The following is an 18,253-nucleotide window of genomic DNA, read 5'->3' as shown; positions in this document are numbered from 1 at the left end:
CATCCAAAATTGAAAGGAAACATATATTACCTCCCCGCAGCATCATATATGCTATCCAAAAAAGAGAAAGAGTTATTATATAAGAGGCTATTTGATTTAAAATTATGTGATGGTTATAGTTCTAACATTTCAAAGTGTGTATCATTAGCATATAATAGGATTTTAAATCTAAAGTCACATGATTATCATGTGCTCATACAACAATTGCTATCAGTTGCGTTAAGAGGACTTTTACCTAGAGGACCAAGAAATGCGATTTTTCGACTATGTGCATTTTTCAACGAAATATGTCAAAGAGTCGTCGATAAAATAAATTAGAAAAACTTGAGGAGGATATTGCTGTGACTTTGTGTATGCTAGAAATGTATTTCCCCCATCCTTTTTTGACATAATAATTCATTTAACAATCCACCTTTGGCGTGAAGTTCATATTGGTGGACCTTTATAATATCGTTGGATGTATTTATTTGAGAGATAAATTACTATTATACTTTTGTAAGTATTCAAACTTTCTTTTTCTAATTACTTAGATATCTAATGCCTATTAAATGATTAATTAGGTTTATGAAAACACTTAAAGGATATGTTAGAAATCATTCAAGACCTGAGGGCTGCATCGTAGAGCGTTATTTAGCTGATGAATGTATGCATTTTTGTAGTGGTTACATGAAACAAGTTGTTGAAGTAGGTGTTCGATATACTCGGAATGAAGATTTTGAGAATGAAACAATTATTGATAGACGTCCTATTTCTGAAGGAAACTCAAAGACTTTGAGTCCAGAAATGTTAGAGGTCGCTCATCGTTATGTACTGTTTAACAGTGTTGCAATTGAGCCATACATAATTTAATGAGGCTAGTTAATTTATTAGTTTAAAATTGATTAATATTCTCTCAAACTTCTCTTAGTATTTATTTATTTATTTTCATTTAGTATGCATAAAGAGGAGATTAAGAATTCAGATTGCCATATTGCCAAGAATGAAACCTTATTACAAATGAAACATACGGAGATTTTTACTTTTTGGTTTGCAGAGAAAGGCATACAAACAATTGTAACATGTCTAATACATTGAAATGGTTTACACGTTGGCCTAGATATGATGTGATGTCACATTCTGGTTATGTTATTAATGGACATCGATTTTATACAACCGATGTTAGTAGAAGTGCACAAAAAGTGGTGTTTCTATTGAAGCACAAACTATTTGTTGATCTAGTGTGAAGGATATAAGCCATGTAGTTGGTAAAACATCTTATTACGCGGTTATCAGAGATATTATTTACTAGATTATCATAGTTTTAAAATTCCTATGTTTCATTGTGATTGGGCAAATATAGATAGTGGAGTCAAGATTGAAGAATGATTTACCTTGGTAAATCTTTATAAAGGATAACATCAATTTGAAATAAATCCATTTATTTTAGCTTCACAAGCAAAACAAGTTTTTTATTCTAGAGAGAGTGATACATATAATTGGTATATTGTATTAAAGGTACCTCCCAGAGGATTTCATGAGTTAGAAAATTTTAATGAGGAGGTTTATACTCCATCCACTTTAGATGCATTAAGACTTGATATGACCGTCGAAGATAAAGGTTATGTAAGACATGATTGTGAAGGCATTGATATTGAATATGGTAGTTGTATATCTTTAAGATTCTTTCTTGTTCTATTTTAATCTACTAGTTATGTGATATTATATTGATGTTAATGTCTTCATTGTCTCTAATTCCATAATTTCTTGCTTTATTTTTGCAGATGCAAATGATGAAAGCTGAGTTTTGTTGATGTTGATGTTGATGTTTACACGAGTGGAATAAGATGACATATCCTGGTGAAATAAGTTCTCAGATTATATATATAATAATTTTTATTGGTAAATTCAAGTAAAATATTTCTTGTTTTTCTTATTTGTTTAATATGGTCATCTAGTCAAGGCTATAAGAAGTTAAAACGAGCTAAAAAAGCTTTAAATGTTGCTGCCACAAGAGAAGAGAATGAGGGGATAAGAATATCATAAGGATGTTCTAATTCTGTTCTGAACATACAAGTAAATGATGTGCAACATGATGTAGAACTATTGCCTAATAGTGCTAGTACTATTGAAAAAGGAAAGAAGGGAAGGGGTCGAGCAAAATTGAATTATCTCAACAAGGGAAAAGGCGTGAAGTTACCATTAGAGTTTAATGAAAGAGAGCAACCAATTTGTAAAGGTTCAACTAAATTATCATCATTGCTTGGGACCATAGCTATTACATGGAAAAATTGGAAAGATATTAGCAAAAATTTTCTTGATGACATATGGAAAAATTGAACTAATTGATGTTGTAGGAAAAGAGTGAAAGATTCAGAAAGATGGGAGTAGGTCAAACCCTAATACATACAACAAGTAGAAAGGGATTTGCTCGTTTAGAAGCTGAAATGGTAAAAATTTGTTAAATTAAAAGTTAAATTTGCTTGAAAAATTATAAATGTTTATGTTATCACATATATGAAATAAGTAAAATGCAACGTGCTAAAAGTGAAGACCCAAATTCTATAAACGTTTATATTCGAGGACATACACGAAAAAATGGTGAGCCTATTGATGAATCAGCTGGGGAAACATTGGTAACAATATTGCTTTTAGTGATTTTTTGTCATTCAAATTTATATTTATAATATTTTCCCATTAATCTATTTCCTCGTATTAGAACAAAATAAAAGCATGTTCAGAGACAGTTACATCTCCAAGCCAACACTCCTTTAAAGATGATGGTGTTGCTAGAGTACTTGGTCCAGAACATCGAGGACGAGTAAGAGGTCTTGGTTTCGGTACGACTCCTTCAAAGTTGAATGCTTTGGTGCACAATCATAACTTGCGCACTCAGTTCCAAGAGTTGAGAGATGAAATTAAAGAATTAAAAGCTTTGTTTCAAATGAAGAATAAGAGTGCTGAACAAGAAGATAATGTAAGTAGAAAACTAGAATTAATGAATGCTATTCTAAATTACATACAATTTCTATATTCAAAATAATAAATTGTACATTTGGATATGAATTTAACAACCTAGAGACAGAAGCTTGAATGATTCAAATAACCTTCAAAACAGGAAATGCAAATTGTTATCTTGGTTTGGGAAAGCTGATGTTGTTTCAAAAGGTCAAATCGCATCAACAAATCCAAGTGATTTAGTGCATCATGTACCACTTGGTAGTGAATGTTGGAGAGTTTGAGTTAATGAAGTGATTGATAATGTCAGCTTATATCGTCCTATATGTGTGCTTTTTCTTCTTGAAGATGCATTAGGAAGTACAATAGCATGACCAATTAGGTACATCGAAGTGGATTCACTGTAATCACAATGAAGGTATGCTTAAATTCTTTTCTCTTTTAATTTCACAATTCATTAGGCAAATAACTTTACAATTTAGGTCCTCCTAGCATTCCTGCTTTTGTGGATCTTAACACTTTTAACTGGCCATTGATTACCATTGAGTGTAACTTGATCACTCAAATTTGATGAAATTTCAAGTACAGACAACTTACAAATGAGCATTGCTGAAGTCTCACCTAGATCGAGCTTCACAATATGACATTCTTCGAAGAGTCCGAGTCTTATTGTAACCATGCTTTCCATGCTTGAGATATTTAGAGAAAGAAGCCATTAGTTATCAATCAAGCTCTCATGTGGTTGGAAAGCATTCTTTTGTTTGTAAAATAAATTATTTGTGTTGGCTGAACTTATGTCTGTTGGTTGAGGGAATGGAAACTATTTGTTACATTGGTTGGTATATTTTATTTATATGATAAATGTTTAGGTTAATTTTTTCATTTAAGCTTAGAATAATTAATTAGTTTAATGTTGTTTTTCATGCTAGCTTGTACTAAAAAGTATTTTAATTTTCATCTTAGTTGAGTTGGAATTGTATTTGTGTAATTTGTGCTGGTAATCAAATAAATAAATAGATTTTTAAAAATTAAATTAACAGTGTGGCTACATGCCATTAAAAGTAAATCTCGCATTTACAGCTTGCACACTATTAAAAGTAAAAAACTCGCAAGTGCACGCCGTAAAAATCATATAACTGATAGCGGCATTTGTAAACTGCGTACATTATATGGTGTGCGGCCGCACGCCATGAAGGTGTGTTGAAGTGGTTACTTGTATAGAATAGGTTGAAAAAGCTTGAATGTAGGTTGATCGAAATCGAAGCCATATAACAGCACTCCTAGTCCATTTGAAAGGAAAATCTAAATTGGCATTAAAAACTATTTAGATATGTGTTGACTCCATGCTTGAAAAAAATTGTGAATATTTTTGGCTACCAAGTAGAACCTAAATATGAACCATTCATGAGAAGTCTAGTCCCAATTATTCATCTCAATATAGATATTGCACTAGTCAAGGAAGAATGAGGTAAAAGTGTCGGAAGAAGCAGCCTTCATTTGGTAATTATTGAAAGTAAAAAATCAGTGTTGAGAATTGCTATATACCCTAGAGTGGAGAGAAGAAACTGTATGTAGAAGCGGCATGTCGTTGACACTATCAATGGCTAAGCAAAATAGCTACATATATATATATATATATATATATATATATATATAAAGTGAGTTAAAAAAAAATTATATATATATATATATCAAAAGAAAAAGAAAAAGAGTAAAAAAAGAGTCATGTAGAAGAAGAAAAATCATATTAATACTTGTATCTGTTTGTATTAAGTCTCCGAATACTTATCCCAATAAAGTATTTCTTCTTTGTACATAATTTTTGTATCTATTGTTGCATAGTATTTTGCTAAAGTAAATATATTTCTTTCATGTGAAGGATTTTTGGAAATGGTTTTAATTTTGAGCAACTTTGAGATCAGAATTAAAGTGATCGCAAGGGCTTGTTTGGCAAAAGCAGAACTTCTACACTTTGTCTCATGTGATCACGCTACAAAATTCAGGAAAAATATCTGTTTCTTTTCTTAAGTCGTCCAGGTTTTGAAAAGCAATCTGGCTAATGATTTAACCTATTTGGGCCTCTAACTTGGACATTCTTCGCTCTAGAATGTGGAGAACAAGGCTTGGAAGAGATTCAGAGCTAATTACATCAAGAGTTTGAAGATTCAAGGTTTGAAATTGAAGATCTATAGCAAGAAATTGATTCTATGTCTCTTTCGTGAACTTACATCTTCCAGGTGATGAAATTCCACGACTTTTTATAAAATGTCATCGTAAAGATGTTAGCCTAAACTTGTTAGTGTTAAGAAGACAATAGCCATTATTTTACCGTTTTAATTCAAAGACCATTTCTTTAATTTGGTCTATGTAATTGATTGATATTGCATGCTTATAGATTATTTGAATGTTTGATCACTATTTAGATAATATGTTGCTTATTTTATTGTGAGACATTCGAAACAGGTCTAGAACATTACGATAATCAGCATATGTCTCGATAAACATTAAAAATAATAGCTTATGAATTATGCAATCAAAATAGGTAATCATACAATGGAATGCATTGATTTGCATATGAATCAGGATATGGGTATTTCAGGTCTTACTTTGAAATAGGTTTGGCTTATCTCGAGAAAGATTACTGAATAAATTGGATTACCGATTTTCAATAATATACAAAAGAATATAGGTTGAGAATCTGAACAGGGGAATAATAGGCGGAGTCGGAATCATAACCCACTCGTCTCATACATACTATTCATGTGAAATTAGACAATATTTAGAATAGACATCAGTAGTTAACAATTACAAACATCAAAACATTCATTTGATTCAGTTACACTTGAGCTTGATTTCCAGTTGATATAATTCAAGTTAAAATCTATTTCTTGTGGAACTATACTTTTACTTCTAAATTATTACTTGTCATCGATAATGTATGCTTGCGCAATTTCACCGAAAATCAACACTTGCATTCTCTATAAATCGCAACATTACAAAACGATCATTCAGGCAAATCTGTAGACACATTCTTCTGTGACTTGCTCAAAATCCTTTTAATCAGATGCAGGCTGATCTGTATTGGGTAAAATGACTACAGGCTTAAATTAGGTTTCTTAACGAATTTGGTTGAGCAATCAGTTATATAAATCATTTCAGTAAGGCAAAGAGAAGAATGAAAAGAAACTTTTTCTTTTCCCCACATGAGCTGCCTTTACAATGATGATGAAGTTGAAGTATAACATAGAAAGAAAGTGTTAAACGAAGCACCTACTTATAAGCAACGGTGCCAGAAAGTGCTATCCGAAGCCCACACTTTCTGCCATGCTGAAGTTATGAGTTCTTAGGCACACAGCTTCGAAAAAGTTCGAGACCTCTCCACCTAGTGCCGACCTGCGCAAGGGAGATCCTTGATTTATATACAAAATCTTTTAGAAATGATTGATGGGATGCTAACAATGAATATGAATGTCGAGTCTTATCAACAAAAGTAGCGGCTCTATGCAATCATTGAGTGTACCACAAGCTAGAAGGTCAAAATTGATGCCTATATTAGATACTTGAATTAATGAGATGAGACCACGTATACTGCCATCCAAGGGTCACCATTCTATTTGCAACACTATTAATACCCCCAATGTAACATAAGAAAAGTTAATGCAACTCTTGGCACTACAAACTACTCCTGTTCTTCTTTCTTGCAAACTACATATTTACTCAACCAAAAGTTTACGTTATTTAGTTTCAATTAAGTTGTTTGCAATCAATGATCATAATACAATCGTTTTGCAAATATATTGCTGGGTCTCAAACATATTTGTTTTGTGTTATAAAGCATCTCCCACATCCTAATCTAGAATATCGTCTACTAGCATCCTGTATATATGTGTCAAAATTTGCTTATGTGTGCATGAGTGAGACCAGTATCTATTGTCCACATCGCCTCGACAAAAAAGAGGTCAACACTTTCTTTCTTTAACTTGTCTGAATCAGCTGTCTTATGCTTTAGCTATCATTCTCCAACTTCATAGTCTTTTTTCTTATTGATAAACCAACAAATTGACACTGTGATATAGCCATAGGCTGACTTTTCAAACGAACCTTCCTCGGTCATTAGAAAATTTAGCCATAATGAAAATATCTAATAATTTTTATTACTTTTAAAAGTCTTTTTTTTATTTTTTTTATTTTGCATCACTTTCTCCTCTTCCACGAGACTGCCATTTGTAGGTTTCAAAGAAGATATGACTCTAAGGCTCAATATGGTCCGATCCAGTTTTAAAGAGAACCGAACCAAACCCGAATTTTCGGGTATCTAGAAAGTGAAACCGTCGGGTCCAATTTAATTATGGAACCGTTTGGGTTCTGTTCCCGAGTTCCGTAGAATAATTACGTTTTTGAATATTTACAATAAAACCACATTAAATTACATATTCAATTTTAGCTCTTATAAAATAATATAGTCCAATCTCGTGATATCTTTTGTGTGTCACTTTGTTGAGTTCTTCATAAGTTTCACTGTTAAAATCACGATAAGATGAAGATTGCAAGCTTACAATAATGAAGAGAGTAGCAGCCGAGCTTCCAATTCAATTTTTTCATAATGAAAGAAACAGTACTATGGTAGAATAAGAGATTTGGATAAAATTTAGATCAATTTGACTAAGCTGGGTTTGAAATGAAAATTCGAAGTAGGAAAATCATATTTTGGATTTGGACTAAATTAATTAGTTAAGAAATTTATTTTCAAAATAATAATAATAATAATAATAATTTGGCTTATTTATGATAAAAAAAAATTAGTGAGATTCGATTCTTGATTTGGATGCCCGTTCGAGTATTTAACTTAAGACAAATCGTTCAATCCAGCTTGGTTCGGTCGGGTCCAGTTCAATCAGTTCGATTCGAAAGTTTTGTCCAACTCTATATGACTCGTTGGGTGCCTAAAAAACCCCAGACCCCGTGTATAAAACGACTAGAACAGTTTGGAATCCAGCATATCATGCTACATTTGACACCAGTACTATTTTTCAGAATTTCAGTTAACTTTTCAAAAAATATCAGAACTTTAGAAAATACTTGAGTGAGCTGAGCATCGTGCGACCAAGTCATCCTGGATCTAAGTAGTCGAACCCACCTTTACAACTCTACAAAGATCAGAAATATTCATCAAACATGACTATGAGGGCTAACATAAGTTAACAAGAAATGTGATTGGAAGAGGACAAAGACTTGAACTTTCAATTGTCGTCTCTTCTCTACGCATTTCGTTCGAAATATTAAATTAGTAGAATAATTGTTTGGATCAAATCACCTTGGACCCACCGTTATAGCTATATGCGGACCAGGAATACTAGATGACAAAGACTTGAACTTTTAATAATGTTCTGAAACCTGCGTGTTTTGTTCGGAATATTAAATTAGTAGAAATTATTTGGATCAAGTCACCCTGGACATAAGGAACTTGACCCACCTTTTTTAACTCTACACGGCCAGGAACACTAAACAAATTTGACTACGAGGAGTAAAATAAGCGAACAAGAAATGTAATTGGGAGAGGATGAAGACTTGAATTTTCAATAGGCTTCTCGTCATTGCATTTCATTCGGAATATTAAATTAGTAGAAATGATTCTTTTAGCAATATTTTTTACCAATTCAAGGTAAAAAATGAAATTGCTCCCTCGACAAAACTTGGATAAAATTTAAGCCAAAAGTTCTCGAGTCAAGATAAATTTGTTTACTTTATTGCTTGTACGATATAGTGCACATGTGGTACACATTTTTTAGCGAACAGCAAGTCGATGTCATTTTTATAAGTTTAGTGATCAAAATTCAACAACTTCAAAGTTCAGTGAGCAATGAAAGTTGCTTTCTTACATGGTAATTTGGTAATATATGATGGGATGCTACATGTGCATTTGGTCGACCACGTCACCAATTCCACTAGAAGCTTTAGACATATATTATGCCAGTGAGTAACAACAACGTTTGGATAAGTTAAGTGACCAAAAGTCGGTACTTTAGATTTCAGTAAACAATCTAAGATATATACATAAATTTAGTGATTATTGGAACAATTTACAACAAAAATGTGATTATGGAACTGTTAAGAGACCAGATCAAGAAAGTTGAGAACTTGAACAGTGATTTGAGAAGATCATGGATTGACCATTCCCTGATGGAGTAAGCGGCCCCTACCACAACATAAATGTGCAAAAGTAACACAGGCAAGATAAATATTTTAACCATACATTTTGCGTATCCATGAATACTATCTATCCATCCAGAAACTTTCTACCAATTTATAATATTAGGGAAAAAAAATCACAAATAGAGTCTATGTTAGCTAGTACTTGCGAGTGTAAGTGAGTGAGGAGACTCCAGTTTATTGAAAAAGGAAATCAATGTGTGGCATGTCATAAAAGTTGAGTACTACTCACGACCAAACGTGGAATTCATTTCCTTTTTAAGCTAAGTGCCGATTTTGTAAGGAAATGCCAAAAAGCGAAATCATCATTAAAAGATCAAGAGATTTGAATTGTGTAGGCCCTTCTAGAACTGGACATGATCTGGTTTGGTTCGATATTTGTTGGAACCGCACCGAGCCCAAAATTTTCGAGTATTTAGTAAGTGGAACCGTTGAGTCCAAATTTAATTATAGAACCCTTCGGGTTCGGTTCCATTCAATTCTCAGGTTCCGTATTATAATTAATTCTTTTTAATATTTACAAAGTTACATTAATTCAGCTATTGATATATTCAATCTTAACCCTTATAAAATAACGTAGTTCAATCTTATGTGTCTTTTACGTCTCTCTTTGCTGAGTTCTTCATAAATTTGATTGTTAAAATCACAGAAAGGAGAAGATAGGAAGCTCAAAATAATTAAGAGAGACATTGTCAAGTTTCAATTCAATTTCTCCACAACGGTAGAAACGACACTAGGGTAGAGTAACAGATTTGGATAAAACTTAGGTCAATTTGATTAAGTTGTATTTGTACTGAAAATTAGAAATGGAAAAACCATATTATTGGGTTTGAGCTAAATTAACGAGTTAAAAAATTTATTTAGAAAAATAAAATAATGTGGCTTATTTAAAATAAATTAACTAAAAAATAAGGGAAATCTTTTTCTTATTCGGTTCTTAATCTAGAATTGAGAACTAAACCAAACCCGTTAGTTCTTGATTTTGATACTCGTTCAGGTATTTAACTTAAAAAGAACTGCTCGATTTGGTTCGGTTCGGTTCAGAGGTTTTGTCTAGCCCTAGGCCCTTCAATGCAATATTTGAAACTGAGAAGGCAATAGCATTCCAGGTAATTAGGCCCATTGCCCTAAAACTAATTAAATTTCTTTCTCCATAAGTAATACACTCAAACACCCCAAACCCAAAACCTTAGAAATCTCCAAATCGGACCTAGAAATCCGATCGAAACTCCCACCGCAAGATCTCTATTTTGCTTCTCTAATGCATTCTTCTTCTCTCCTTTGCTATCTCGTATTGTCTATATTTGTTTTCTTGATTTTGGGCCAGTTTGTGCTGATTTATTGATGATAAGAGAGTAGGAAGATTGAAAATGAGAATTCGAGATTAGTTGTGCTTCTTGATTTCATGTGATTTTGTGCTTAGAATTGATTATAGATTATTATTATTATTATTATATATATTTTTTTGATTGGAGGGTTTAATATTACTAAATTTTTGTAGTGCCAAAAAAAAGAGAATTACGATTTTCGTATTACCTGAAGATGGGGAGAAAAAACCATGTAATGACATAATGAGTTTAGATTATACTCATGTTTAATCTTATTTGTTTCATTTGATTTCTGTGGCTATGTCAAATAATTTTGTCTAATTCGTGTGATCTGTAAAGATTAACATCTGACTTGTGACTTTCGAAGAATGTTAGATGAATTGTGAAATCTTTTGAAAAGATATGTTATTCGTGTTTTTTTTATTATTATTGAACAATGAGTATCAATGAATGATCTTGACAAGTTGGCATTTAGCAACTCCAGAGTGAAAACTGTGAAATCCAACTGTGAAATCCAATTATGCATCTGAATTGAAGAAATTGGCATTTCATCTATTGTAGTATGCTAAGATGAGGTAAGAGTTAAAAAGAGCATATACAAACTTTAGGCACTGAGCAAGAACTTGTGTTCCAAACCAAAAACTTGAGATGAGATCACAACTTCGGGATAAAGTTTTTAATTATTTTTTTCTTGGCTGGTAAATTTGAAAAGATGGAAAGATATATTGTTGTAGTAATAGTAGATTCTTTGTTTCATTCCTCTCATAAAAATGTTCCCACAACCCTACCCTTCATCGTGTCATGCTAATGATCCATGAGTTTTTGCATAAAATCTCGATAGAATACCTTAGGGTTCTCTTTTCCGTCCTACTAAAGCGTCAATTAATTGCCAATGAGATGAAGAGTAGACCCTTTGTTGGACAATAGGTGCGATGAGTCCTCTGGTTCAAATCTAGTTGATTCCCTCTCATAATTTGTTTATTTTTATAACAAATGATTTCTTGGCAAAATAAAACTGTTGCTGAATACAAATGTCATGATTTGGTACTTGTATATCCTTTTATGACGTCTAAATTCAAATCAAAGGTTGGTATTTGATATAATGTTTTGAGTGCCCTTTTGCTCACATGGTTGGCCATGGTGGAGGTGGAGCGGTGGAGGTTGTGGATAAGTAGTTGAATTTGCATAAAATGATATATTTTATGATTTTGATTGATATTGTCAATTTTTTAAATTTACGTCACTTTTTTGAAATTTTTGTCATTTTTTTGAGTGACGAACATCAATTTTAAAAGTGACATTGTATATCATTTTTAATAAAAAGCAACTTTTAACTTTATATAGATTTTTTTTTTAATTTCCGAAAAACTTTTTATGTGATTAATGGGTTGGTTGAGTTGGTAGATGACAATGGCAGTGAATTGACTTAAAGATGTTTGGTGTTTTAATTTGTGTTGTGTTGATGAATTGACTTTGAAGATACTTGATGGTTATCGAAGGAAGATGAAGGATATTAGTTATGTCACTTTTTTTTTATTACTTTATTGAACTAATTCTAATATTTTAATTGGTTTTATGTTACTTTTTAAATTTGTGTCACATTTTTTATTATTTGTTACTTTTTTTGAATTTCTGTCAATTTCGTTAGTGTTTGTCACTTTTTTGAATTTTTGTTACTTTTTCAATGTTTTTCATTTTTTTCTCTCACTTTCTTGAAATTTCTATTATTTTTTTGAGTGACAAACATTCTTTTTAATAAAAGTGATACTGTATGTCATTTTTATTTTAAAAAAGAGACAGTTAACTTTAAAAAGTGACATTGTATCACTTTTTATAAAGTGATACTTAATTTTTACAAGGTATTTTTTACTTTCAAAATACTTTTCATATGATTTTTCAAAATATCCCTAATTTTAGGGGCATTTTTGTAAGTTGCCCATTGCATTTTATATAAGTTAGCATGTTGTTTTCATCATTGTGTCCCAATCTCTCTTTATGGAGACATGAAATATCAGTGGTCGACATTGGTAACATTAATTTAGATGATGTGAAATATGCTTACATATAGATTAGCCCATGTTTGGGTTTTGATAAATATAAAATTTTCAGTAAATTTTCATAAAATATGTAGTTGAAAAATTATAAGTATTATAAAATGTATAACTAAAAATAATTTATGGAAAAATGAGTTTTTATATAATAGGGACAAATCAAGGGCCTAATATATACATGCATTTCTGAATAAATACTAGTTTGTTTTTCCTCTCTAATTTAGCATCCATTTGAAAAGAAATTTTCGAAGGATTTATAAATCACTTAAAGTCAAGCATTAATTTGAATCATACATTCTTAATTACTATTTATAATTATTCACACATTTCATGAGATCTACGGTAATTCTTTGTTATAAACAATTTATAAATGTGGAAATTACACCTACCCATATGTTTGACTTCCAATTTCAAAGATAAGATTTAGAAGGGTTTATTTTTATTTTTTATTTTTACAAAAATCATGTGATAATTCAATTTTTTAATATTAAATAATAATATTATAATATTAAATTAATCTAAATACCTACCCACCCCACTTCACTCCAAACCCTGATTCATTTTTTTTTCCTTCTCTCTCAATCCTCTCAATTCTATTCTCTCTCTACCTCTAATTCTCTCTTCATCATGAGCATTGGCACTCACAGTGGCAAGTGCTCACTATTATAGCATCAATGTAGCAGCTGCTGTGAGCACCGTGTAGCGGCGCTCACAAAGAAGCACCATTGTAGTGGCGTTTAGATTTGACTCTGTAATAACACTCAAATTTAACACCACGCTTGCCTTGGTACCAACACCAGATATGTTCTTTCTTTTTTGAGTTTGATTTCTCCAAAATAGATGCATGGAGTCATAGTTATGGTGATTGTGGTGGCCAATGGTTTTTTGTGCTTTTTTGTGAAGGTTTGGGTAGTGATCATCACTACACGAAGTAGGCATTGACAATAGCATAGCAGAGCGACGATGGTGTGGTGGTGGCATGCTGTGCAATGCACCGATGGTGTTTACAATTGACAGTGACAATAAGGTGTGTGGTGCTAGCGACGGTGGTGGTGGTGATGCCTGTGGTGACTGGTGAGTTGCTAGCTGTGGTGATAGTGAAATGGGGTAGGTGTGAGATGAATAGTATTTGTAACCAATTATTAGGATGATTGTGACCAATAGAATGGTTAATTTTGTGACCTAAAAATGTGAAATTATAACTAAATTTGTAATCGTAACTTATAATTTGTTAAGTTGTGATCAATTAATTTGATAATATATGAGCATGAAATAAGTCGTGATCTATAAATTTGTGATTTGTGATCGAGAAACAATTTGACATATTGATTTGATAATTTGTAATTGAAAAAATAATTTGTGACCTATTAATTTGATAATGTGTGAGCGATAAATAAATTGTAAACTATAAAATTTATGATTTGTGATTGGGAAGTAATGCGTAACCAATTAAGTTGTGGCTTATAACATATATGAGTTGTAACTTTGACATTTTCTGATTGTGACTAAAAAGTAATCGTAACCATAAATTGTATAGTATTGTGACTTTTATATATTTCATCAATAAAATAATTTTTATTATCAATTTTTAAAATTTTTTAATTATGACCTGATTTTTTAGGTTTTAAAACACGTTTATCAATTTTGAAATTGTATCGTCTAGCCACCTTAAATGTGTATTGTTCCCTTTATAAATTTAGAAAAATGAATTACCCAAACATTTCATAGAATCCATTATTTATCTCTGTAAATCATTTATAAATTTGCCAATGGGACCTTAACGGTTAATTCACATATCCATTCTTCAGCTTGTTCATCTTTTTTTCTCGAGTACCACTCATAAGCTTCTATGCCACGGCATGTCAAGTTGCCCCATGTCATAAAAGAGATAAAATGTGTTTCATAATAGTATATAAAAACATCTGCAGCATCTTATTCTCTCCACGAGAACTTTCAGATACTGAAAAGCTAATAGGCTAGCTAGCTTGGCTCCGACTCCCGCAGGGGCGGCAGTGGGGAATCTTTGTAAGGTGAGGAGAACATTATAATGAAAAAAATGTTGTCACCATATGATTTGACTGGGTAATGTAGAGGTGATTGAAGGAGTGCAACATGTGTGAACATGCTTCGTTTTGTTTAAAAGTTACTTTTATAAAAAGTAATTTGAAATCAAACTTTGTTATTAACCACTTGTTACGGCAGTGGGGAATCTTTGTAAGGTGAGGAGAACATTATAATGAAAAAAATGTTGTCACCATATGATTTGACTGGGTAATGTAGAGGTGATTGAAGGAGTGCAACATGTGTGAACATGCTTCGTTTTGTTTAAAAGTTACTTTTATAAAAAGTAATTTGAAATCAAACTTTGTTATTAACCACTTGTTTGATTTTACATACTAAAAAGTTCATAAAAATCTATGTTAAAGTCAATATTTACTTTAACCACACATTTTATGAAATTTACAAATTTTATCAACTATTCAATCGCACATTTCATCATCTTCTATCAAAATGTACTAAAAAATTAATATTTACCGAAACTAAACAGGGGCTTAATAAAACAACTTTGAAAATCAGCTTTAAAAGTAAGTTTGATTTACTTGTTTGAGAACAGCCAAATATATATCTAAGGGAAGATTAAGGTAGCATTTAACTTGTAGAAATATGTAAGAAAAAGCGGGAAGAGAAAATCATTAGCATGCTAAACTGAATAAAACTGACATAAATGAAAATGAGTCCCATGGATACCTGATGCTAATAATGAAGAAAATGCGAATTATTATACATTAATGAAATATCTGGTGCCAGTGAAAGAAAATTAGAATTTTAAATTGAAGAGATGAAGGAGGCTGGATCTGGAGGAATGGGGACTTCAACAGATCCTTCCATAAGTTGCATTACTCTCTTCATGGTAGGCCTTAATGTTGGATCCTCCTGAATGCACCAAATTGCTATCATCACAAACTTCTCAAATCGCTTGTCGTTTAGTGCCTCCTCGTCATTTACCACTAACAAATGCATTGTTCCTTTCTTGTAACAATCATAAGCAAAATCAGCAAGAATCATTTAGGTCTCAACCTCAACATTGGGTTCATAATTTCTTCTGCAACAGATAAGCTCGAGCAACAAGATTCCGAAGCTGTAAACATCAACCTTGGCTGTAATCGGCATGTTTCTGAACCATTCTGGAGCGACATACCCTTTGGTTCCCCTTATTCCAGTGGTGGTTCTTGATTGATCTGGTTTCAAAAGCTTGGCTAATCCAAAGTCCGATATTTTTGCCATGAAGGATTTGTCCAAGAGCACGTTTTGAGGCTTAATGTCACAATGTATGATTTGATTGTTACATTCTTCATGCAAATAGCAAATACCTCTAGCGGTTGCAAATGCAATCTGCATTCTTTTATACCAGTTGGGCCTTGAATTTTCAAACAGAAAGTTTGCTAAAGAGCCATCGCTCATGTATTCATATACCAAAAGCCAGTTCTGACCCTCATCACAATATCCCAGCAATTGAACTAGATTCTTGTGATTAGTTCTGCTAATTGAGCTTACTTCCGCTTTAAATTCTTGCTCCCCTTCTGTAGCCATCTTATTCAACTTTTTCACAGCAGCTACGGTTTCAATATTGTCATTCTTAAGAATCCCCTTGTATACTATTGAACAAGCGCCCCTGCCCAATTCCTCCTTGAATCCATCTGTTGCTCCTTGTAGCTCTTTGAAGCTGAATCTTCTTATGTTCAGGCCCGGAAGATCTTTATATGGATGAAGCGTCTTTGATTTTTGTCGATTGAAACAGAAAGCATACAACAAAAGTACAAATAAGTTAAGAAACACGGAACTGCCTAAGAAAACTGATCCGATGATGATGAGAGTGGATCGGTTTGACTTCTTAGAGCCAGAGTACTGCACAGTTGAGTTGGTATTCCTTATTTTTATTAAAGCTTTTCCTCCTATACCAGAATCGACCATCCCGTTGGAGAGAGGATATCTCCTCTTTGAACAGTTTCCGTCTCTATAAATCGCAACAGCACAAAAACAATCAATGAGGCAAATCTGTCGACACCAGTCTTCTGTGACTTGTTCAAAATCTGCATAATCAGAGGCAGGCCAATCTGTGTTGGGCATGTCATAGAAACTAAAAAGGTCAGTTTCAAGTGCCTCTTCATCGCAATTTTGTGGAGCAAAATTTGGTTTGCATCCACTCATCCTGTCATTTGGATCTATGACAGAGTAACCAGTAGGACAGTCACACACTGGTATTTGGTCAGTTCTCATATAGCAGAAACTGTTAAAACCACAAGCACCGCTGCCTGTGTTTTCCTCTATGCGCAGGCATATATTAGAAGGTATGAAGTCCATAGTAGACCATGCCATCGCTCTCCCACCTGCTGAATTAGCAGACTTGGGGTACACATAATGCCTGAGAACCCCATCATATTCCAGTATTGCTCGCTGGTAAAACTGACTAGTCAAGGCTGCATTTGAAGACACAAAATTGAGTACACTTCCATTTTCTGCTACCAGAAAGATGTAGCCAGACTGGTTGAAGATCACCTGGAAGCCAGTCCCCATGGTTTGTGTTGACCAATAAGCAAAACGGCTGCCATCCATGGGGAAGTTTCTGGTGTAAGACAAGAGATTTCCATCAGGTTGTAATGTAAAGAGGAATCTTCCTCTCGAATGATTTGTTTGAGAGAAGCTGGAAATAAGTATGTCACCCTTTTTCAGTATCTGTGTTGGTAATAATGTATCAGTTGGCTCATCAAAACTCTGCCACAAAACTACTGAATTTTTGTTTGCTAACACAAAATTACCAGTGTCAAGCATGGCTCCATATGCAACTCCAGCACGAGGCAAAGCAACAGGCAGTATGCGCTGGCCTCTAGGATCTATCAGTTCAAACCTTCCATCTGCAAATAGTTGAACTTTAGATCCCTCTTGTACGAGATTATCACGATTGGCAGACCATACAATGGTTCTTTCAGGTATTCTGTTGAACCAGATGGCCAGTAAGTAACCTCCTGGAATGATCTGCTGGAAGCTAAAAGCAAATTCTCCAGATGGCGATAACCACGAGGAAATTGCTTTGTTTGCAGTTATTGATGAACCCAAAGTAACGTTCGTGTAAGGCTGGCCTGTGGCTGAGAGTGGTAACAAAAACAACAGGGCAAACAGCATTATACTGGAAACTGAAAATGCCATGTTGAAAGTTCGATAGATAAAGTTTTGTATTGGTTGCTTTTATCGTTGCAGGTAAGATGATACAAGGAGATAACTGATTGAGAAATCGAAGAACAAACGACAAATACGACTTTTTTCATTAACCTGTAGTCTTCAGCATGAGTCTTCCTTAGACATTAGCGGCCTTTCTTGAACATTTTTCTTCCACCATCTAATAAATAAACCATTTGAGGTCAGCATTTTCCTGTATAATAACTGCTATTGGGACAAACAAAAAGATATTGGGACAAACAAAAAGAAGTTTCTTGCATTGCAGTTGGGATGTCCTTATTAATGAAAATAAAAAAATTAAAATTTTCCAGCTACTAATGCTATTCTCTAACTAAATAAAAATACAGGAAAAGGATATGAATTTTCCATGGGAGAGACCAACTAGATAGTTAACAATCTTTCTATTGAATGGACAATTTAAACCAAGAATATAGCTAATCTTTCTTAATACTTTTAAAACGTCATTTTCCTGCATCACTTTCTTCTTTCCAACCG

General features: G+C 32.9%; 1 protein-coding gene across 1 annotated transcript; it reads right to left on the bottom strand.

The window, feature by feature from the left end:
• Positions 1 to 15,284: 15,284 nt before the first annotated feature.
• On the bottom strand, positions 15,285 to 18,034 carry LOC111403641 (G-type lectin S-receptor-like serine/threonine-protein kinase LECRK2). Its single transcript, XM_023032219.1, has one exon. It carries the CDS (start codon positions 17,726 to 17,728, stop codon positions 15,590 to 15,592), a length of 2,139 nt encoding a protein of 712 aa, XP_022887987.1. The 5' UTR covers positions 17,729 to 18,034; the 3' UTR covers positions 15,285 to 15,589.
• Between the last annotated feature and the right edge of the window lie 219 nt (positions 18,035 to 18,253).

The sequence above is a fragment of the Olea europaea genome, chromosome 11, assembly GCF_002742605.1.
Source record: "Olea europaea var. sylvestris chromosome 11, O_europaea_v1, whole genome shotgun sequence".
In the NCBI taxonomy this organism is placed as follows: Eukaryota; Viridiplantae; Streptophyta; class Magnoliopsida; order Lamiales; family Oleaceae; genus Olea; species Olea europaea.
This window is presented reverse-complemented; position numbering and strand designations above follow the sequence as displayed.